General features: G+C 40.8%; 2 protein-coding genes across 4 annotated transcripts in view; one reads left to right on the forward strand and one right to left on the reverse strand.

Annotated features, from left to right (window-relative positions):
• OPCML (opioid binding protein/cell adhesion molecule like) overlaps window positions 1–22,581 on the forward strand; it is a 1,139,289-nt gene that overhangs the window by 37,904 nt on the left and 1,078,804 nt on the right. The window lies entirely within an intron of this gene.
• On the reverse strand, window positions 21,416–21,968 carry LOC100599550 (40S ribosomal protein S11). Its single transcript, XM_030829260.1, has one exon. It carries the CDS (start codon window positions 21,945–21,947, stop codon window positions 21,471–21,473), a length of 477 nt encoding a protein of 158 aa, XP_030685120.1. The 5' UTR covers window positions 21,948–21,968; the 3' UTR covers window positions 21,416–21,470.

Consider the following 22,581-nt stretch of genomic DNA (forward strand, 5'->3'; position numbering starts at 1 on the left):
CACCCAGGTGACTGAATGAGATTCGAGGTGACTTTATTTTGGTGCCTTGTTTATTTATCCTCACTTTCTACTTCTTATTTCTACAGTTGTATGTCATTTGTGTAATAATGGCAGCAAGAGCCCTTCGTGGATCTCCCCAAAGGGTGCTGGGTGGCCCCTGTGGCCTGCCCGGCATGCGAGGCTCCAGGCTCAAGCAGGCTAGCTTCCTGTGCTCTTACCATCTTCTCTCAGAAGGGTGCAGGCCAGAGGCTCCCAGCCAGGTTGGGGTGGCCTTCTGGGGGGCAAGGTTGTGAGCTCCTCAATCCGACGCTTGTCATCACTGGTCCCAGGTGGTGCGTTGGAGAGTTTTGAGGGGAGAGGAGCCCTCAGTTTGAGATGCAGATACTGGGCTCCAAGGGATTGACCGGTGGTCCTTCCCAAAGGGAGCAGAGCCTAATTGAACCCTTCTCCTTGCCTCGTGGTGGTGCCTGATGCTTCTTATGGCGTATTCTCCAGTGTGCCTTTCTATCCTGTTTTAAATGACTCTCACAGGGATGGTGCTGCCGTATCCCCAAGGAGACTGCTTCTGCATCTAATAGACTACTCTGCCATGTAATAGACCTCGCAGTTAGGACATTCCCTCAAGTTTCCATTAGCCACTAAGTGCGTATAAATTTCCCGTTAATATTTATTCAGAAATTTTACTGGGCACTGAATTTAAACTTTTTTTTTTGGCAGTAATTGCCTGCTTAGCTCTTATCTGTCTCCCTGATATTAACATCAGGATTACTTTTTATTTTCCTCTTTGATCGTTGGGCATCATTGTCTCCAGCTTAATTCTTCTGCAACCCTGGGACATGTTTTAGTCTCTAATGACTTATCTCTCCATTCATATGGCCATGTCTTACTTTGTTATTAAAAAACCCCAGCAACTTCTGAGCAGCTTTTTTACCCATGATTTTAGCCTCAAATCTTCATGACGTTTGGGTTGTTCCTCCCTTTGCTTTTATATAAGGCTGTTATCAAGGGTAGAAAAAGTGTGGGTGAAAAGCTGATTTGGAATGAGAGTTTCGTCTCCTAGGGGATTAAGTACTAAAAGAAAAAAAGGCAAAAAGCATCCATATGAGGCCAGCGTTCAGTAGGAAACAAATGTTTGTGAAATGGATCCTCTCCCAGAGAAGCAGAACCCAGCATGGCGGGGAAGCAGGTTGATTCCTAGCTCTGCTGTAACTCTCTATGGTCTCCACTCCCCCTCTTCCCTTCCTGTCCACTCAGTCTACACCTTTGGCCAGGCTATGTTTTTCCTTAGAGCAGGACAGAGCACTGGCGAGGTCTGCCTGCTGAAAAAGCCAGCATATGCAGTCATGATGATAGCTTCCCATGTGTTCCTTCTGTGGATAAGACCCCATGTATGATTCTAGGCACTGATGTGAGCGTGCTTTCCTCATCTCCTCTCCTGCCTACCCCAGGCTATTCTAAGTTTTAATCAAGGTGTGACACTTGCTGTGGGATCCCAGGATAGAAAGGTCTTGTGAGTGAGAATACAAGAGTTCTGCTATTTCTGGGTCTTCCCTGATTGGAGTTCCTGATCCTTCTTTCACTTTTCCTGACCTCATGTTCCCCCTGGCATTTCAGCTCTGCTAACTGAATTGTAAATGCTCAGTGCTTCCCTTTCTTGATGTGCTGGAGGCGACTCTGTCTCCAAGGAACTGTGGCCAGAAAAGGGGTTCTGGTCTGTAGAAAGGGATCAACCAGAAGATTTCAAAGCTCATCATGATGCTGCAGCCTGTCTCAGTCACATTCTGCCTCTGGGCGGTTTTCTGGGATTCCTCGCATAGCTTATGCGTAATTTTTACCCATGTTTCCCCTTTCCCAGTGCTCCCTGATGTCCTTAGTGGAAACAGAAAGTAGGAATTCCTTAGACAAGGATCTACAGAGAGGATGGGGGGAAGTACCGCTTATGAGCAGGAGCCCAACTATAACCACACAGTAAGAATGTTCCCAGCCCAGCCTCTGCTCTGCTCAAGAGGACCGGCACAGTGAAGTCGATCAAATGAAGTGTTTTTCTCCCCTCACCTAGTGTGTCGTGGTGCCTTCCAAAACCGAGTGGAAAGAGACATTTCCAAGGCTGAGTGATGCTGAGGGGAAGGTGTAAAGTGACTAGGAAGCCTCAACACAGGTGGGACGTGAGCCCTGGCAAGCCCAGCAAGGGAGTGTCTGGGCTGACTTCTGCACCCCCATTGATTGCCTCCTCACTTCTCTTCCTGCCTGAGGTTCTCAACCTGGGCATCATCTGACACTGCACAGACCTTACCCAGTTCACTGACCTTTCATCACCTTTCCTATAGAATTTCACACTCCTGACTTTTCATTCACTCACTCATTCATTCGATAAATGTTTAGTAAACACCTACCCACTCTCTGTCAGGCAGTGTTCTAGGTACAGGGGATATGGCAGCAAGCAAGACACTTAGCAATTCTGCCTTCATGCAGCTTCCATTCTGTTGAGGAGAGATAGACAGTTAAAGAATACATAAACTCTATGGTATAAGGGGATAAGAGTTATGGAACAGCATAACGTTGACGGGGGCCTAGGGTGAAGGAAGATGACATTTTAAAGATGTAAAGGGGATGAGATAGCAAGCCATGAGGACAGCCATCTGGGATGCAGCCTCCCTGCTGATGTAGGATTATGGCTGGTATATTGGAAGGAGGACTCAATCATCAAAAAAAGCAAGAAAGGAGGAGAGACTGCCAGTGGGAGCTTTTATTCTTGTTGAGTTGGAAAGTCATTGGAAGACCGTTGTCCACAGAGGAGTGGCATGGTCTCACTTATATTTCCTGGGCTGACCTGGGCTTCCATGTTGAGAGGAGGTGGCCTATTTGGAAGCATATTTGCCTTTTCTTGGGATTCTCACTTTCATTGGCTTTAGTAGCTCACTCCTGACACTTGTTTTACTTCACTGACCCTGCCTGCCATCCTGGGCCTCCACATGCTTTGCTGATTCCTGTATGAATTTATGTCTTACAGAATATGAGATTCAAAAGATGAAAAATTAGGAATATACAATGTTCAAGTATATCTGCATATAAAATACAAAGAACTCACAGTGAAATATTGAACTATGAAAAAAGCAGGTCATTTGAGACTTTTCATATTTAATATGTAGGTAAGGGTGGAAATCTCAGAAAGGTGGGTTCCTGCTGAGAATTACAACCTTGTGCCACTTTGTTTTTATTCTCACCCTCAGAACTTTTCTCTTGCATGTGTCCTGGGCACAGTGGTGTGCAGGTAAAAACAAGCTCTCTGAAGGAGTAAAACAAGGCCTGATGTGTAGCATTTGCTGATTTTAGGGTATACATCCTTAGCCATAGCTGATTTTAAGCTGCTAATGTATTTGGTATGAGGTACCTAAATCTTCACTTTTATTTACGATAATGGTGTCCAGTTCCATGCACGTTGCTGCAAAAGACATTGCGTTTTTTAATGACTGAGTGTTATTCCACGGTGTGTGCGTGTGTGTATGTAGGATATATATGTATGTATAAATATGTGTGTGTATATATCTGTGTGCATGTATAAATATATATATGTATATACACACACACACACACATTTTCCTCATTTCTCTGTTGATGGACACTTAGCTTGATTCCGTAACTTTGCTATTATAAATAGTGCTGTAATGAACATATAAGTGCGGGTATCTTTTTAAAATAATGATTTATTTCCCTTTGGGTAGATAGCCGGTAGTGGGATTGATGGATTGAATGGTAGTTCTATTTTGTATTAATTTACATTCCACCAACAGTGTATAAGCATTTTTTAGTCTCTGCATCCTCACTAACATCTGTTGTGTTTTGACTTTTTACTAATAGTCATTCTGACTGGTGTAAGATAGCATCTTACTGTGTTTTAATGTGCATTTCTCTGATTAGTGATGTTGAGCCCTTTTAATATGTTTGCTGGCCATTTATATGTCTTCCTTTGAAAAATGTCTGTTTGTGTCCTTTGTCCGCTTTTAAATGGGGTTGTTTTTTTATTTGTTGAGTTGTTTGAGTTCCTTGTAGATTTTGGAATTAGCCCTTTGTCAGATGCATAGTTTACAGTTTTTTTGTTTTTTTTTTTTTTAAAAACCATTATTTAGGTGGTCTGTTGACTTTCTTGATTGTTTCTTTTGCTGTGCAGAAGCTTTTAGTTTAATTAAGTCCCATTTATCTATTTTTGACTTTGCTGAAGTTGCTTTTGGGAACTTGGTCGTAAATTCTTTGCCTAGGCCAATGTCCAGAAAAGTTTTTCTTAGGCTTTCTTCTAGGATTTTTATAGTTTCAGGTCTTACCTTTAGGTCTTTAATCCATCTTGAGTTTTTGCATATGGTGAGAGAGAGGGGTCCAGTTTCATTCTTCTGCATATGGGTATCCAATTTTCCCAACACCATTTAGTGAAGAGGTTATCCTTTCCCCAGTGCAGATTTTTGTTGATCCTGTCAAAAATCAGTTGGTTGTAGGTATGTGGCTTTTTTGGGGGGTGGGTTCTCTCTTCTGTCCCATTGATCTATGTGTGTATTTTTATGTCAGTACCATGCAGCTTTGGTTACCATAGCCTTGAAGTATAATTTGAAGTCATGTAGTATGATGATTCCAGCTTTGTTCTTTTTGCTTGGGATTGCTGTAACTATTCTGGTTTTTATTTTGTCCCATATAAGATTTAGCATTGTTTTTTATAATTCTGTGAAAAATGACATTGGTAATTTGATAAAGATTGCATTGAATCTGTAGATTGCTTTGGTCAGTAATGATTCTTCCAATCTATAAGCATGGGATTTTTTTCATTTATTTGTGTCATCTATGATTTATTCCATCATAATTTTTTAGGTATCTTTCACCTTCTTGGTTACATATATTCCTAGATATTTTATTTTCTTTAGCTGTTGTAAATGGGGTTGCATTCTTGAGTTAGCCTTGGTTAGATCATCATTGGTGTATAGAAACTACTGATTTCTGTTAATTTTGTATCCTGAAACTTTATGAAATTTGTTTATCTAACATAAGAGATTTTTGGTGGTATCTTTAGAGTTTTCTAGATATAAGATCATATCATCATTGAACAAGGATAATGTGACTTCTTCTTTTCCAATTTGAATGCCTTTTATTGTTTTCTCTTGCCTGATTGTTCTGGCAAGGAATTCCAGTACTATGTAGAATAGAAGTGATAAAAGTGGGCATCTTTGTCTTGTTCCATTTCTTAGAGGGAATGCTTTCAACTTTTCTGTTAAGTAAGATGTTGGCTGTGAGTTTGTTGTATATGCCCTTTATTATGTTGAAGTGTGTTCCTTCTATGCCTACTTTGTTGAGGATGTTTATCATGAATGGATGCTGAATTTTACCCTTTTCTTCATCTATTGAGATGACAATATGATTTTCGTCCTTTTTTATTTAGGCGTTATATCACATTTATTGATTTGTATATGTTTAACCATCCTTGCATCCCTGGGATGAATCCCACCTGATCATGGTGCATTATCTTTTTGATGTGCTGTTGGATTCAGTTTGCTACAGAATGACTTCTTATTGATAAGTTAAGCACCAACATCACTGAGATTCTGATTGGGATTACTTTAAATTTACACACACACACACACACACACACACACACACACACACACACGGTATCTCTACAATATTGAGATTTCCCAATAAGATCGCACAATCAATAAATATATATTTATGATCTATTGCTAGAAACTATCCTTGCCTCTGAGATAAACAAGGTTGCCAAAGTTCCTGCTGTTATTAGGCTTAAACATTGTGCAGAGTGGTGTGGGGAGGACTCATGATAAGCAGAAGAATAAAAGATAATAAAAGGACCATTTCAGATAATGTATGCACTATGAAGAGAAAAACACCAGGTTGATCAAATAGAACATAATTGAGAGGAAGTCTGTTTGGATGGTATATTCAGGAAATCTTCTCAGAGACAGTGATGTTTTAGCTGAGACCTGATCACAAGGAGTCAGCTAAGGACAAATTTGAGAGAAGAGCATTTTAGACAGAGGGAGCAGCCAGGACACAAGCCCTAAGCTGGGAACTACACTGTCTATTTCAAAAGATCACAAAAGACCAGTAGGGAGTACGCTGCAAGATGAAGTATTTTCTCCCTGGTCAGAGACAGACAAGGATTAGATCATGTAAAGTCTCAGGGGTCATGATAAAAGATTTGGATATTATTCTAAATACAGTAAGAAGCCTTTGGAGGGTTTTGAGTATAAGAGAATGATTTGATTTGCAATTTACCAGCTTATTCTAGTACCTTACAAGAATAGATTATGTGTGTGTTGAGGGGGAAAGAGAGGAGGTAGGAAGCTATTTAGAAAACTATTGATGTAATCAGAATGAACAATGATGGGGCTCTGGAATATGGCAGTAACAGAGGAGTTGAGGGATGCTAATGGATTTGGCATATGTTTTGGAAATAGAACCAGAGAGTTTTTGATGCATTGGTTATGTAGGGGGTGGAGGGGAAGAGGGAGACAGATAGAGAGGGAAAGGGGAGATAGAGAGGGAAAGAGAGAGAGAGAAGAGAGAAAGAGAGAGAGGGGAGTGAGAGAGAGAGAGAGAGCGCGCCAGAGGGAACAAGACTGCAAAGAATAAGGAATGGCCGCATATTCTGTGTGTACTCTAAAGTACCCTCTGAGTAGAGATGGCAAGAGGCAAGTGGAATTACAAGTCCTGACTTCAAAAAAGCATTGTGCTTGTGTAGATATTTGAGAATCATTAGTATCTTGTTTTCTGTTAAAGCCATTGGTTTGGATAAGATTCTCAGAGAAGAGGCTGTTAAGAGAGCTCTGAGGAAATCCCACATAGATGTCAAGGAAAGGAAGACTCAGTAGAGGAGGCTGTGAAGGAGCAAGCATTGGAATAGGAAGAAAAACCTGATAGTGTAATTCTGAGGAAGAGAAAAAAAAGAAGTGCTTAAAAAGAGGTGGCTACTGTGTAGGAAGTTGTTGGTAGTCAAATATGAAGGCAGAAGACAGATTCTTCGGCCCTTTGGAACTGGCAATACAAAAGTGATTGGTGACCTTCACCAGAGTCATTACAAAAACATGTTGAGTTTGGAAACTTGACTGGAGTTGAGGAAAGAATGAAACAGAGGAAACAGAAATACAGTCAATTTTTGTCATTTGTGGTAATGTTCTATAAAATCACCACAAACATTCTCTTAGTGAATATGAAACCATTGCTCCTAGAGAAAATACAGGGTTAGGTTCCTGCAAGCTTCTGGTTCTTTATTGGGTTATGTGTGTTTTTGCACAAAGACTTAATTCATGTATATTATTGATTCATGTACATTGAACCCAACAGCACTATAACTCGTGCTTAAACAAAGATCCTCTAACACACATATTTTCTCTGTAAGGCACATTATAGCCTTCTTGCACTTATGAGTACTATATAGCAATTTAGCTCTATGCCTGTGGGCCATTTTAAAGAGTGAAATCACCAACAAAAAGTAAAAGAAAAAAAAAACAAAAAGCATGGCACTAAGTAGACTGTGAAACGTTGGACAAGAAAGCAGGGCACCACCTTGATTAACCTCAGCTGGGAATGTGCATGCCAGGCAACTCAAATGTGTTTACTGCTTTGCACACATCCACAAATGACCAGAAATGCTCTGTAAGTATTGATTTATGGTTATAAATAATTTTTAGCAAGTAGGTGGATTTGCATATATGGAACCCAGAATAATGCAGATGGAATGTACCAACTCTAAGGAACTCTTTGGAGATGTTTTGCTGCAAGCTTTGATGTGGTAATGCAGGTCTTATTTCAGTTTGCTTGTAATGTTATGGGTATTTATATGAGAGGACTGATCTAGTACAGAAAGAAACTTGATGATGCAGAAAGGAAAATTGTTTACTGAGCAAAGTCTCCAATAAGATGAGAAGAATTGGAATCTAGATCACCAGTGAAAAGGGTCGCTTTTGATTAGAGAAGCAAGAGTTAGTTCATCATGGGTGACTTCACCGTTCATTCAGGACGTTAAAAAAATTCCTCCATAATTTTTGTGGTTTTATTTTTATAGGTTTTGTGCATTTCTTATTACATTAATTCCTAGGTATGTCACACATTTTGATGTTTTGAAAGGATTTCCCTTATAACTGTACTTTATAACTGCTTAATGCTGGTGTAAAAGAAAGCTATTGCTTTTTGTATATTTCTTTTATATCCAGTCACTTTATTGAACCCTTAGCAAGTTTTCATTTTTAAATGAAGTGTTTGTATTTTTAAAAAGATAACTATGTTGCTTTTCGATGATAATAGATATTTCTCTTTTTCTTCTCTCAGTGTTTATTTAAAACTCTAAAATAGTACTGGATATTCTTTTTTTATTCCCATGCTTATAGAATTGCTTTCTGTGCTTCAAAATTTAATATAATATTTGCAGTTGATTTTTGCTATAAAGATTTATGTGCTTTAGGAAATTTCCTTTTTTTCCTTTTTTTTTTACTTTCTTCTTCATTATATATAGTTGTTAATTTTAACAACTGTTAGTATATACTTAATTTAACAACTGTAATAATATTGTTGAATGCCAAGAAAGTAATTTCCCTTTATATTTTAATGTAACAACTTATCATTGATAAATCTTTGATAGTTGAAAGCTTCTAGTATCCATGACATGACCTCTACTTGGATATGGTACAATTTTTAATATGCTGCTAAATTCTATTTTACTATTGTTTTACAATATACACATTAGTAAAATTGGTCTAAATCTTTTCTAGTTAGATTTTGTCTCAGCATGGTTGTAGCCTTATAAATGAATTTGAAAAGTTTCTGCTTATTTTTTTTCTGTGGTTTTTACTATCTGTTATGTGTCCTCAGTTCTTCTTGATTTCCTTTCTTGGCTCTGTTCTTTGGCAACATGTCCACTACCTACCTATGGATTTGTCTGTCACTTCTAGGTGTGCATCTGCCAATCCCTCCTTTTTATCTCAGTTCTCTGAGTCACCAATTTGTATTTCCAACTGCTGGCTGGATTTTTTTTGAATTTAGAATCCTAGGTATAGAATATTGAATATCTCATTCATGGGACATTATCATCATTGGACCATGCAGTTAAGACCTTTTTCTTGTTTTATTTATGGAGTTATTCTTTGATATCCCCATTTTCCACTGCCATCTCCTTGTAAAGAATAATTCAAACACATTTAATGGGTGCTTTTTAGGCTCTTGCAAATATCTATCTATCTATCTATCATCTATCTAATCTATCTATTCATCTATGTATCTATCTATCTATCTATCTATCTATCTATCTATCTATCTAATCTGTCCATCTATTTGTCTATCTATCTATGAATCTATCCTTCTATCTACCTATCTATCTAATCTGTCTATCTGTCTAATCTATCTTTCATCTATAAATCTATCAATCATCTATTCATCTATAAATATATCTATAAGTCTCTCTATGAAACTATCTATCCATCTATCATCTATGTATCCATTCTATCTATCTAATCTATCTATCTATCTATCTATCTATCTATCTATCTATCTATCTATCATCTATGTATCTATCCATCTATAAATCTCTCTTTCTCTCTATGAATCTATGAATCTATTTATCTAATCTGCCTATTCTATCTATCATCTATCTATCTATCTATCTATCTATCTATCTATCTATCTATCATCTATTTATCTAACCTATCTACCTAATCTATCATCTATATATCTATTTATCTATCTATAAATCTCTATCTATGAATCTATCTAATCTATCATCTATGTATCTATGTATCTATCTAATCTGTTTATCATCTATTTATCCATCAATAAATCTATCTATAAGACTATCTCTCTTTTTCTATTTATCAATCTATCTAATCTGCCTATTACCTACTTATCTAATCAATCGTCTATTTATCTATGTTATCTATCATATCTATCTATTATCTATCTATCTATCTATCTATCTATCTATCTATCTATCTATTCTAGTCTGCATTTCCAACTACAATGCTATGGATGTCCTACTCTTCACTTTCTTCAGTACTTCCTAAATTTTGCCATTCTTCCAGATACAAACTGATATTTCATTTTTGTTTTACCTCAACCTTTTTCTAATCACTAAATAATTTTCTTTGTATATATTTGTAAGGCATTTGTTTTTTCTCCTCTTAAAATTTCTCATTCAAATATTTTGCCCACATTTTTATCGAGGTTATTGTCTTTTTCCTTATATGCAGTTTGTATATTCTAAATACTAGCCATATCAGTTTTTAGACACTTCAAATATCGTTTTCTAGTCTATTATTATCTGTTAATTCTATCATGTTCTCTGTTGAAGTGAATTTTTAATTTCAATGTGATCAAATGTATATATTTTTTGTGTAACATTTTGGGCTTTTGTTTAAGCCAACATTCTCTACCTCAGGTCATGAAAATATTCTTCTATTTTTTTTTTCTGTTGAATTCTCAGTTTTACCCTCATCATTTTAAATTTTAATCTATACTGTGTCTATCTTTGAATGTTGAGTTAAAATAGATAACAAGCTTTATTTTTCTCCACATAATAAGCTAGTTTTCATAACATCAATTTTCTTCATCCCATTTATTTATGCTGCCATCTTTATTGAATCTTAAGCTCTGGTAGCTGATTTCAGTGGTGACAGAACAAGCTCATTTCGCCCAAGGGTGAGATGGGACAGAGGTAACAGGAGCATTCAGTAGCCTCCTCCCACTCACCCCTCACTGCCATGCCCCGGCCACCCTCCCTGCTGGTTGTGGCCACTGCCTACCCTCCCTCCTACTCAGGTGTAAGGCAGGACCCAGATCCTCTGGGGGCTTTTCACAGACATTGATGGTATTTTTGCTGTTGTAAATTTGTAAAATCCATGCTTTCCCGTATGAAACCAGTGAACCAGATATGCTAACAAGCAACACCTCGCTAGCCACCCTTAACTGCATGTTGTCTGCTGCCTCAAATGCAGGACGTCTGATTTCAAACTCCCATTTCCTCTCAGATGTTCTCCTCCCATGTCACTGATGACACCATTGGCATCATTGTCTTCCCTAATATCTGTGACTCCTCTCACCATCATTGATCTATATTGATGAGTTGTGAGGAGCTGAAAACCCAGCTTCAGGGTTCCCTGAATTTTCAGTTACTGTACTTTTCTGACTTCCTCGCTTCCACTTCCAAGGCTGTGCCTTAGTGACAGAGCTATCTGCTTTACTCTGATCCTGGTTCCTCTAAGTGCCAAAGTTTCTGCTTTATGGAGACTGCACCACTTGGAATTTCTTTAGTACAGACTCATTGTTGTGACACTCAAAGCCCATTAGGTTTCTGACCTCAGCTTTCCTCTCTCATCTCCTAGAAATCAGACCTTCAGGTTGGTCCATTTTACTTGCCATCCCTGGAATAGAAGGGTCTCAGTGTCCCATCCCTCCTTCCTGTACTCCTCTATCCCGTTGAATAGTCAACACCTTACATTAGTTTTATTTAAAGGTTATGAACACTGTCCTGCACATTATTTCATTTAACTTTCCCCCCTTTTTTTCAGTCTCATCTCACCCTGTGTAAATTTAAACTGTTTTTCGAGGCTTAACTCAGATAGACCTCTGATATGGCACTTATTGTAGTCATAGCTTATTTTTCATACTGGAACAAAACCTATCAACAAACAATGGATTTCACCACTGATTTAAGAGACATGATCTTTGGTGGACCTCTGCTACAAAATAATTCCCATGGATGGCCTGAATGCATTTTATTTTCTCATCTAAAATTGTAGCCACAGTTACATACATTTTTTTTTTTTTTTTTGATCTGGGGAGAAGAATTATGGTACAATGGCAGAGACTTGGGTTCTAATACTGTGTCTGTCTCTGGGAAGCTGTGTGGCCATTGGTCAGTAACTTCCCCTTTCTGGGCTTGACTCTTCTCTCCTGTAAAATGAGGTGATTAGATTCTTATTATTTAAGGGTCTTTTAAGCTCTAATGTTATATTTGATTGTAAACTCCTTTGGGACAGAGGCAGCCTGGTGTACTTTTGTGTTTATAAGCTGTTCAATGAATGTCTCGAATTAGCTTCATGATGAAATCCTGGTCCCAAATTTGTGCTACAACTTCACAGTCATATATGGCTAATCTCGATAAAGTTATTTAGCATTGGTGAGCTATTCGTCTAAGTAATCTCTTCAATTATCTTTGCCACCTATGTCTACATAGGCCTGGCCAGAGCCCCCCAAGTGCCTGGGCCCCACTCAGTGTGAACAAAAGCCTTTGCGTTCTTGGTGCCATGGCATGTAATTAAGTGGAAAATAATTCCAGCAAGACACAGAAGTAAGACTTTATACGCAAAGCAAGTAATTTAGGTCCAAATTATTCGATCATCCCATTCAATATTGTATGAACTACAGGCAAAGCTCTATGGTAGATGCCATTGAGCTTAAAAATACAAATGGAGCATGATCCTCTGTAAGCAGTTTATCTCCAACTGAGGAAAGTCAGATATGGATGGCACTGGAATAGATGCATAATAATACAAGACTGTTAGCTGGCACAACAAGGTTTCAGAAGAAGGAGATAGTGTTTTACAGAAAAGGGGTCAGAAAGGGTTTCATGCATGATAGAAGGTTTAATCCAGACCTTGTAGAGAATGGATAGGGTTTTATAGTCAGAAGAAGAGTCTGAGTGACACTGCCTGAGGGCGTAGTTCAAGTCTCAAAGAGGGAGCAGATCATAAACCAGACACTGTGGCTCTTAAGTCTCGTGGCGAGCAAGTGGAAGGCAGAAGGCCCTGGACACCTGTAAGGATGGGACGAGCACACACTTGCTGAACTCAGAAAAAGCAGAAGGCAGTGGGGTGCTGAGGTGCAGGGCAAGGCCAAAGTCTGGTTCTACCACTCCAGGCTACATGAACAGGCAACCCTCCAGACCACAGTTTCCTCATCTGTCAAATAAAGACAGTGATAATAGCACCTCATGAGATGTGAGAGATTCAACAGAGCCAGTTCAGGGCAAAAGATCACCAGTGAATGGATGAGCAAGCGTGGGCTAGCTGCAGATGTAGGTGATCGGGACTGAGACCAAGCCATCCGATCAAGGGAAGGGAAGGGCTGGATGTGCTGGGATACCTGCTCTAAGAAGGAAAAAGTGTGGAGCCCGGAGCACTGTGTGTCTTGGATTGGCGTCCACAGAATGAGTGTGCAGAAATTGGTTAAGTTAGGCGCTGCTCCTTTTAGAAACATTCTCCTTTTTCTTGATTTTGAGGTGACAAGCCCCCTGGGCTGGCTCATTGGGTGGTGCTCAGAAAGCAAGTGGTATTAGCAAGGCAAGCTTAGAGTTCAGTGCTCTTCGAAGGCCGGGCCAGGCCTTAGCATCGTGAGTGGAAAGGCCGGTGGTGGCTTTTCTCAAGGATGTGCACAATGGGGGCGGAGTCTAAAGATAGAATTCAGCCATGGGTGTCATTTGTTCGGTGGGTGCGTGTGGCCCACTGTGGTGTGGAGCTGGTTCCCAGCATATGGGCTCCTCGAGAGTGTGCGACTTGGGTGGGGCCCAAATGGGTGAGGACCCCACTCAACAGTGTGAGCAGTGGCAGGGTCAATGGTGTGACGCTTGACCTGAGTCACTGTAGGATTCCTTTGGTGTGCTGCCCTTCTTGCCTCCGAGCTCTGCAAGAAGCCCTTCAGGGCCTGTGTGCAGGGTACGTGTGTGCACGGCAGAGTCTGTTCTGCGAGGGCTCTTGGCTGGGGCTGCATTTCTGACAGTAATGAGAACACGTAGGCTCTGGAGCTTCCAGGTTGCCAATGTACCTGCCTTAACTCCTTTAATCTGTTCTGGTCATGACTCAGGCTGAGGTAGGACTGAGTGCATCCCAAGAACCTTCCTTCCATTTAGTGTGGTATGTTGATGTGCACTGGGACTTTACGCAGAGCTGGTATTGCTTGTGATGGCCATGAACGTGCCACTGTGCGCGAGAATCCTCTGGGGAATGCTTGTGGAAAATGCAGACACCTGGGCCTTAGTTTGAGTTTCTGATTCAATGGGTCTGAGGTGGGCTGAGGTACTGCATCTGTTACAGTTCCTCCAAGAGGTTCAGCTGCAGGCAGCTCACGGACCAGCTGAGAAACACAGATTTGCAGAGCGCTTGCTATGGGCCAAGAATGTGCTAAACGCTACGTAAGTCATTTCATGTATCCTTTAAAGTGGGTACCGTTATTATCTCCATTATACAAAGACAAAAAAAAAAAAAGCAATAAAACAACCCGAGGCTTAGATAGATTAAGTGATTTGCCCAAGATAAAAATACTACAAAGTGATGGCCTGGGATGAAATTAGGATGGTGAGACTTGTTTCTTTACTTGACTCCGGTGCCTCAGGTGCTGCAGCTCCAGGGTGAGTTTATTAGACAGCAGGCATTCAGAATTGAAAAAAAATGGTTACAGCATCAGTTCTCAAGGAATTCAAATTCTAATAGTAAAGGCATAAGCAAATGTTAAATGAGGAGACATGTAATTGAAACCTCAAAATAGTGTTTCACATGGAAACATGAAACAGAAAGTATTGTTTTAGTTTGTGTATAGTTTAGGTTGGTTTCAGTGGCCTTTCAAAGGAAGTAGATCCTGTACTTCGGTTATTTGTCTCACTCCATTTGTCTTACACAACTTCTAGAAGAAAGGTGGCTTGAAAGAAACCAGTCAATTTGCAATATACAACGATTCTCTTAAGCAGTACAGGTGGTATATTTGGGGTTGGGTCATGGAGGATGCTGTGAGCCATTCCTTCTCCCCATGACCCCACAAACTGTGGCATGATCTATGCACTGAGGGCGCAAATGCTCCCTGTTCTCTCAAATTCATGTCCGAGACCCTTGGTCAGGTCACCAAAGTCTCTTACTCGGAGTCAAACCTCTTCCTCACTAAAATGGACTGGGGAACTTCTCTGTACTGGAAGAAGGAGGAGGTGCTAGAGAGAGAGGTGAGGGAGAAGGGCTAGTCTGGTAAGATTGTGATGCTGGGAGAGGCAGGCAGGAGGCCACAACAGAGGTTGATCCCTTCATCCTCCTGCCATGCCCAATGTCTCGAAGCTCAGGATGCTCTCCAGGGGTTTGGGGATTCTGTCCTGCCACCCTGATGCATCTTAGCCAGCAGATTTGCCCCTTTTCCAATAAAGGCAAACCAAAATGAAATCTATAATTATCATTACTAATTCCACTTAATTAGTCACAAGCCAGCAGCCAAATTGGCTTTCTCATAATTATCTGATAAGCAGTAAGCACATCTCATAGATTATAATTAACACTACTTAATTAAAATCTAATATACATACACCCTTTCCTCAAAATATATCTAATTTGGTTCACAACAGCAGCAGATAAAATCTCCTCTTTGGTTACCCCTACGTAAGTATTTCCAGTTATCACTGTCCTTTCGCTCTCTGAAGAGAACTGAGGGCAAACTGTACATAGTTTGGTTATTCTTTCAGAAAGTTATAAATGTTCTCCCCAGGAGATTGAGAAAAGTCTCTAGTCTTTCCTCTTTCTTGAGGGATCTTCCCAAACTAAGGAATGCCTGGCCTGTGATGGACATGCAGCTGGGTTGTGCTTCCTGCCAAGGACATCCCAGGTCCCAGCTTAGATTTCTTTACAGTTGCCTTACCGTGGACAGTGTAGAAAAGGTCCTGTCCACCTCTACTCTAAAAGAAAAAAAAATCCCCATCAAACTTCCACCAATAATCCTAACCTAAATTTTGAAAATGAATGGGATTCAAAGCCTTTTTGAAGTCCTGAATGGCTGTAATGTGCATTTTCCACCCACTGCCACCTCTAGTGCACTGAGGATCGCAGGGGTCTGATGTTGTATTCCTGTGGGAGTGCTAACTGGGATTAGAAGTCAGGGCATTCACCGTGTTGAAAGTGAAAAGATCTATTCTTTGTGAAATTGCTAGCCACCCATTCCACAGAGACAAGTCCAGAGAACAGGTTAAAGGGGACGAGAGATAGCTATTATTTTGCATCCTGTAAAAGCTATGCTAAACAGAAAGCAAAGAGCGATGGCTACTCTTCATGTGCTGAAGACAGAAGAGGGCAAATAGAAAAACATCGGGAAAAACAACTGTAATGGAGAAACAACCAAACTTTTTCTAAGTGTAGACATCCCCTTGTTGGGCAGGGGGCACTGCTGGGCTTGTAATTGCCCTTCCTGTGGCAAACCACAGGGAGGGTCCTGCACAGTTAAGCTGTGCATTTCCCGAGGGTCCTGTTTTGTAAAAGTCAGCCCTCTGCCATTGAGTCTTATCCGCCTCTCCCCTTCACACCCAGTCTAGTGCCTGAAAATGGAGGAAAAACAATACATGGCTTCTGTATTGATGCCGTAATTTATGAATGGCCAACTTATTTTTAGACAGGTTCCCGGGAGGAGGTTTTATACTCTGATTTCAGAATGTAAATGATGACAAGGAGAGCCAGCGGAGGTGTGAAATGGGCCAAAACCACCGGCCCTCCGGGGTGCTTCTCACTGCTTGCCCTGTCTTGCCGTTCTCCGCGACACTCCTGATATTAATCATCGCCAGGACAAAGTCTGCCTTTCCTGCCAGATGATCTGCTTCAGGAATGCAAGGGTTGGGATTACTTTGTTCATTGCTGCATTACCCACCACCTCCTTAGGGTCCAACATATCACAAATGCCCAATATATTTCTGTAGAATGAATAAATGAATGAATGTCCTGTGACTTCTTTCCTACTGAAAAAAAGGCAAATTCACTGCCAATGATTGCTACACAGAGAAAATATTTGAAATCTGAACGGTGCGATTGAGCCCATTTTCGCTGATACTAAATTTCTCCTATGAAGTTCTTTTTGGATCAGAAAAAAAAAAACTAACAACAATCAGAGTACAAAAAGTGCGTGTAGAATTCGTCTTGGTGTTTGTTCTCTCTCTTTACTCACTTCTCTCTGTGTACCCCAGTCAGGCCATTTGGGTCGGTCTACAGCAACTTTGACAGCCTTTGGGAGAGTAAGTAGATGTTGTACTGTCCATCTACTTATAGTTCCATCAAGGGAGTAGCTGTAAGTCCACAGAGAATGACCCTCTATGTTGAGAATTACCTTAATGGGTTTTTGGCCCAAACATGTTTTCCAGACATGCCCTGGGCTCCTGTTTACTTTGCCAGGTCAATTGGGCGGTGACAGCTGTCTGAATACAGGGAGAGCTCTGTCTAGGCCATGGTTTTGCTGGCGGTCCTTAGAAGCTTTGGAAGCTGTTTTGTCTTTCATCCTCTTTGCACTCCCATGGAGATTTCCAAATGGATGCAGCTTGCTACCCACTAGCCATTGCCCCGGGAGGCTCCACTGCCATCTCACCTACCATCCATTCTCCCACCAGGCAAGGACCTTTTATTTCAGTATCTTGGCTGAAAGCATTTTCATCCTGTAGGAATGATCTCAGGGGAGACACTCAGTTTATCCTGTTCTTTGACTGAAGCTGCCTCGGCCACCTAATCCGCCATCCACGCTGGGCTTTCTGTAATACGCTGGGTTTAAATAAATTATATTTTCAAAGGTTAAGACTGGATTTCAGCAGTCAACTCTCCTGCTGATGTCTCTCTTATTTTCTCAACCTAAGAAAAAGAGTGAGAGCTGGTAGGTTGATGAAGGAAAGAGATTGTTCCTGCAACCTCAGCTCTGTGAAGATGCTATTAATTCTTTTGCAAAATCTCGAATCCTTTCTTTTCCTTTGTGTTACTGCAGTGGGACAGAGAGGACGTTTTCTGTCTGGTGCTTCTTGTTCGGAAAGTCCATGAGCATAGGCTGGCTGTTGTGGGGTTGTCTCTTTGTCTGTAATGGATAAAAAAACACAAGAAGAGAGAAAATGGTTGGAGGAGGAGAAAGGTGAATAGAGAGGAAGAGAAATAAGTGATTGTTTCTCCTGAGGTCTGCAATATCCAAGAGGCAACTGTTTGTTGCATTTGCATCCTATGTGGCTTGAAATATTTGTATTGTCTTAGGTGTGATGCTAAGTGGCAAAAAAAAAAAAAAACCAACAAAAAAACAAAAAACAAAACCCTACACACAATAAAAAATAAAAAACAAACATTTCTGAAACATTCAGTTGTGTAGGAATACTATTATTTTAAGAACTGCCAAAATATTTCCATAACAGCAACAGGGTATAGAAGAGCAGCCAGGGCCTCCTTGTTTCAGGCCTGGGGGGCAAAGGTGGCATGTCCCAGGGACTGCCGAAAACTTTCTTGGTAACTGTGGTAGGTGCCTGCACTGCTTGGCAGGATGTGCTTCCTCCCATATGTGTGCACATCACTGGTACCTCCTGAGCATCCTCCCTCTTTGACATAATCTCTGAAGGAAGCAGGCGCTTGCTGTGTGCCCTCAAAGGCCAGTGCCCCAGCACATCCGAGACTCCCCACCCTCCTCTCCTATATTCTCTCTCACCCCGACTTCCTGCCATCTGTCTTTTCATGCAAAGAATGAATCTGAAAGTAGGTTCAGGCCAGGTCTTGGAGGGCAACCAGAGTGAGCTGGGTTCTGCGGGTCCATGCTCCTCCAGCCCCCTTCTTCTGTCCTCCAAGAATCCACCTCTCCAGGAATCATGGCTACCTTGCCCCATACCCCCAGCCGCAGTAGGGCTTGAGATGCCTTTTCTGTGCTTCCACAGCATCCTATGATTTTACCTGACTTTAAACTTACTACAGTATAGGAAACTCATCTATTTCTTATTCTTCTTCTACATGAGACTGTAATCTCTTCAAGAATAACATGCTTACCTAGGACAGTGACTGGTAAACAACTGGTGATTGATAACAGCCTTTTGAATTCATAAATGAATGGCATTCTAGTTGTTCACTTTTTAAGTAGGTAGACCTGATAAAAATGAGAAACATGATTGACAGCTGGGATTTTTACAATGTGTGTTACAAAGAGTCCATCTACTTTCCTATCTGGGCTCCGGTCCTTTGTAGCAGACTGTGATATCCTTGGCGTGAATCACATACCATGCATTCTAGTTCAGTCAGAGACTGGCCAATTAAGAGCCCTCAAGGAATATTAAATTCATGTTTACATTAAGAATATAACTATGCATGATAACAAGACATAAGCTAATTTACTTATTAAATGAAATAAATAAAATAAATAACAACAAGTAGGAAAAAATAGAATGTAAAAAGATGATGGGGTCTTCTATGTACCATCATTTCTATTCTTAGCTAGTCAATAATAGCTTTGCTTTAACCCTTTTTAGCTCAGCCCATTCTCAATTAGTTTAATCCATTCCAATCACAAATATGTCTTTATTAAAGTGTTACTCTCTAAAATATTGTGCTCAGTATAGCATATTCTTAAAAAGCTTTGTAAGTGTGTACAACATTTCCTTCTTCTTTTTCCGGTTATTAGTGTGCAGATAGTTCTTGAGAAACCAACACTTCCACCAGCTTTGCCCGTGTGGTTTGGATGTACTGGGCACAAAGTTAGATCCAGAGATGGCCAGTGGTCCAGGCCTGGCCAATGGAAGCAACAAGAAATAGGCAGGGGCCCAGATGTGTCCCATGAGACTGAACTCTGAGACTTATGTGGAACAGTTGGGAAGATTATGCATAGAGATCTCAAAATGGCTCCCCTCTCTTTTTGACTCTTGTCTGATTTTGTTTTCCTTTGTTCTCTGTGGGGTGCTTTTATGTAGTAACAAAATATGAAGTAACCTTGTTCACTAACCAACCCCTATTTCCTTGTCTCTAAGTACTTGACTCAGCAATTCAACTTTTTTTATTTTTTTATTTTTTTTAATCTTTTTTTTTTATTATTATACTTTAGGGTTTTAGGGTACATGTGCACAATGTGCAGGTTTGTTACATATGTATCCATGTGCCATGTTGATTTCCTGCACCCATTAACTCGTCATTTAGCATTAGGTGTATCTCCTAATGCTGTCCCTCCCCCCTCCCCCAACCCCACAACAGTCCCCGGAGTGTGATGTTCCCCTTCCTGTGTCCATGAGTTCTCATTGTTCAATTCCCACCTATGAGTGAGAACATGCGGTGTTTGGTTTTTTGTCCTTGCAATAGTTTACTGAGAATGATGTTTTCCAGTTTCATCCATGTCCCTACAAAGGACACGAACTCATCATTTTTTATGGCTGCATAGTATTCCATGGTGTATATGTGCCACATTTTCTTAATCCAGTCTATCGTTGTTGGACATTTGGGTTGGTTCCAACTCTTTGCTATTGTGAATAGTGCCGCAATAAACATACGTGTGCATGTGTCTTTATAGCAGCATGATTTATAATCCTTTGGGTATATACCCAGTAATGGGATGGCTGGGTCAAATGGTATTTCTAGTTCTAGATCCCTGAGGAATCGCCACACTGACTTCCACAATGGTTGAACTAGTTTACAGTCCCACCAACAGTGTAAAAGTGTTCCTATTTCTCCACATCCTCTCCAGCACCTGTTGTTTCCTGACTTTTTAATGATGGTCATTCTAACTGGTGTGAGATGGTATCTCACTGTGGTTTTGATTTGCATTTCTCTGATGGCCAGTGATGATGAGCATTTCTTCATGTGTTTTCTGGCTGCATAAATGTCTTCTTTTGAGAAGTGTCTGTTCATGTTCTCTGCCCACTTTTGGATGGGGTTGTTTGTTTTTTTCTTGTAAATTTGTTTGAGTTCATTGTAGATTCTGGATATTAGCCCTTTGTCAGATGAGTAGGTTGCAAAAATTTTCTCCCATTCTGTAGGTTGCCTGTTCATTTTGATGATAGTTTCTTTTGCTGTGCAGAAGCTCTTTAGTTTAATGAGATCCCATTTGTCGATTTTGGCTTTTGTTGCCATTGCTTTTGGTGTTTTAGACATGAAGTCCTTGCCCACGCCTATGTCCTGAATGGTATTGCCTAGGTTTTCTTGTAGGATTTTAATGGTTTTAGGTCTAACATATAAGTCTTTAATCCATCTTGAATTAATTTTTGTATAAGGTGTAAGGAAGGGATCCAGTTGCAGCTTTCTACATATGGCTAGCCAGTTTTCCCAGCACCATTTATTAAATAGGGAATCCTTTCCCCATTTCTTGTTTTTGTCAGGTTTGTCAAAGATCAGATAGTTGTAGCTATGCGGCATCATTTCTGAGGGCTCTGTTCTGTTCCATTGATCTATGTCTCTGTTGTGGTACCAGTACCATGCTGTTTTGGTTACTGTAGCCTTGTAGTATAGTTTAAAGTCAGGTAGCGTGATGCCTCCAGCTTTGTTCTTTTGGCTTAGGATTGACTTGGCGATGCGGGCTCTTTCTTGGTTCCATATGAACTTGAAAGTAGTTTTTTCCAATTCTGTGAAGAAAGTCATTGGTAGCTTGATGGGGATGGCATTGAACCTATAAATTACCTTGGGCAGTATGGCCATTTTCACTTTGTTTTGGCCTGGGAATGAGAAAATAACTTTATTTCACTGTTGGGAGCGGGCTGACGTCCAGCCTCAGAACTTCTGGAACTGCTTCTTGGTGCCGGCAGCCTTGGTGACTTTGAGCACGTTGAAGCGCACTGTCTTGCTCAGAGGCCGGCACTCACCCACTGTGACGATGTCACCAATCTGGACGTCCCTGAAGCAGGGGGACAAGTGTACAGACATGTTCTTGTGGCGCTTCTCGAAGCGGTTGTACTTGCGGATGTAGTGCAGATAGTCTCGGCGGATGACAGTGGTCCTCTGCATCTTCATCTTGGTCACCACGCCAGAGAGGATCCGCCCTCGAATGGACACATTACCAGTGAAAGGGCATTTTTTGTCAATGTAGGTGCCCTCAATAGCCTCCTTGGGTGTCTTGAAGCCCAGACCGATGTTCTTGTAGTACCGCGGGAGCTTCTCCTTGCCAGTTTCTCCCAGCAGGACCCTCTTCTTGTTTTGAAAGATGGTCGGCTGCTTTTGGTAGGCACGCTCAGTCTGAATGTCCGCCATCTTCCCGGCCGCCTGAAAAAAGGAAGCAATTCAACTTTTTAAAGGGATTGAAATTATTTAAAATTGCAGGCAACTTTAAAGTCAGCAAACCTATTTAGCCACACAATTTTAAAATGAGACTGAACAAACATTTTCACAGGAATTTCGATGCTGCAGGAGAAAGCTAGCATCCTTTTATCAAACAGACACAATGTGTTTTGTTTTCAATGGAGGCCATCTCCTCATCCTCAGGACTCTCTATCTGGGTTTATTTAAAATTTGAGACTGGGTTAGGTTTCTGTGCTGTTTCTGCTATTAACCTTTGTCAACCTTGTTGCCTGCCCTAGGGTGAGGTCAAAGTCAAGTTCCAGAAGTAGTTTAGGTAAGTGTGATATTATAGACTCATCTTTCGTGAAGAATGATTTGAAGTCTCAGCCTTTGTGAGCTCCCAGTATGAAGCAGAGCGGGAGAGACAGTCCCAGGGACAGAAAATGCAGCATCATTATGGTTCTTTGTCTCTTAGTAAAATGGTAAAATGTTGTCACTTGGGTTAGCTGTGGGCCATTCGTGTGTGGGCAGGTGGGGTTGGGCGCTGGATCACTGGAGGGCTGGGGCAGGACTGGGGAAGGGTGTGCAGCAGTGCTTCCTGCTCAGG

Source organism: Nomascus leucogenys, chromosome 15 (assembly GCF_006542625.1).
Source record: "Nomascus leucogenys isolate Asia chromosome 15, Asia_NLE_v1, whole genome shotgun sequence".
NCBI classification, from domain to species: domain Eukaryota; kingdom Metazoa; phylum Chordata; class Mammalia; order Primates; family Hylobatidae; genus Nomascus; species Nomascus leucogenys.

What these genes read in the sequence shown, in the direction of transcription:
- LOC100599550 (XM_030829260.1), bottom strand. Translation starts at nt 21,947, where the DNA reads ATGGCGGACATTCAGACTGAGCGTGCCTACCAAAAGCAGCCGACCATC.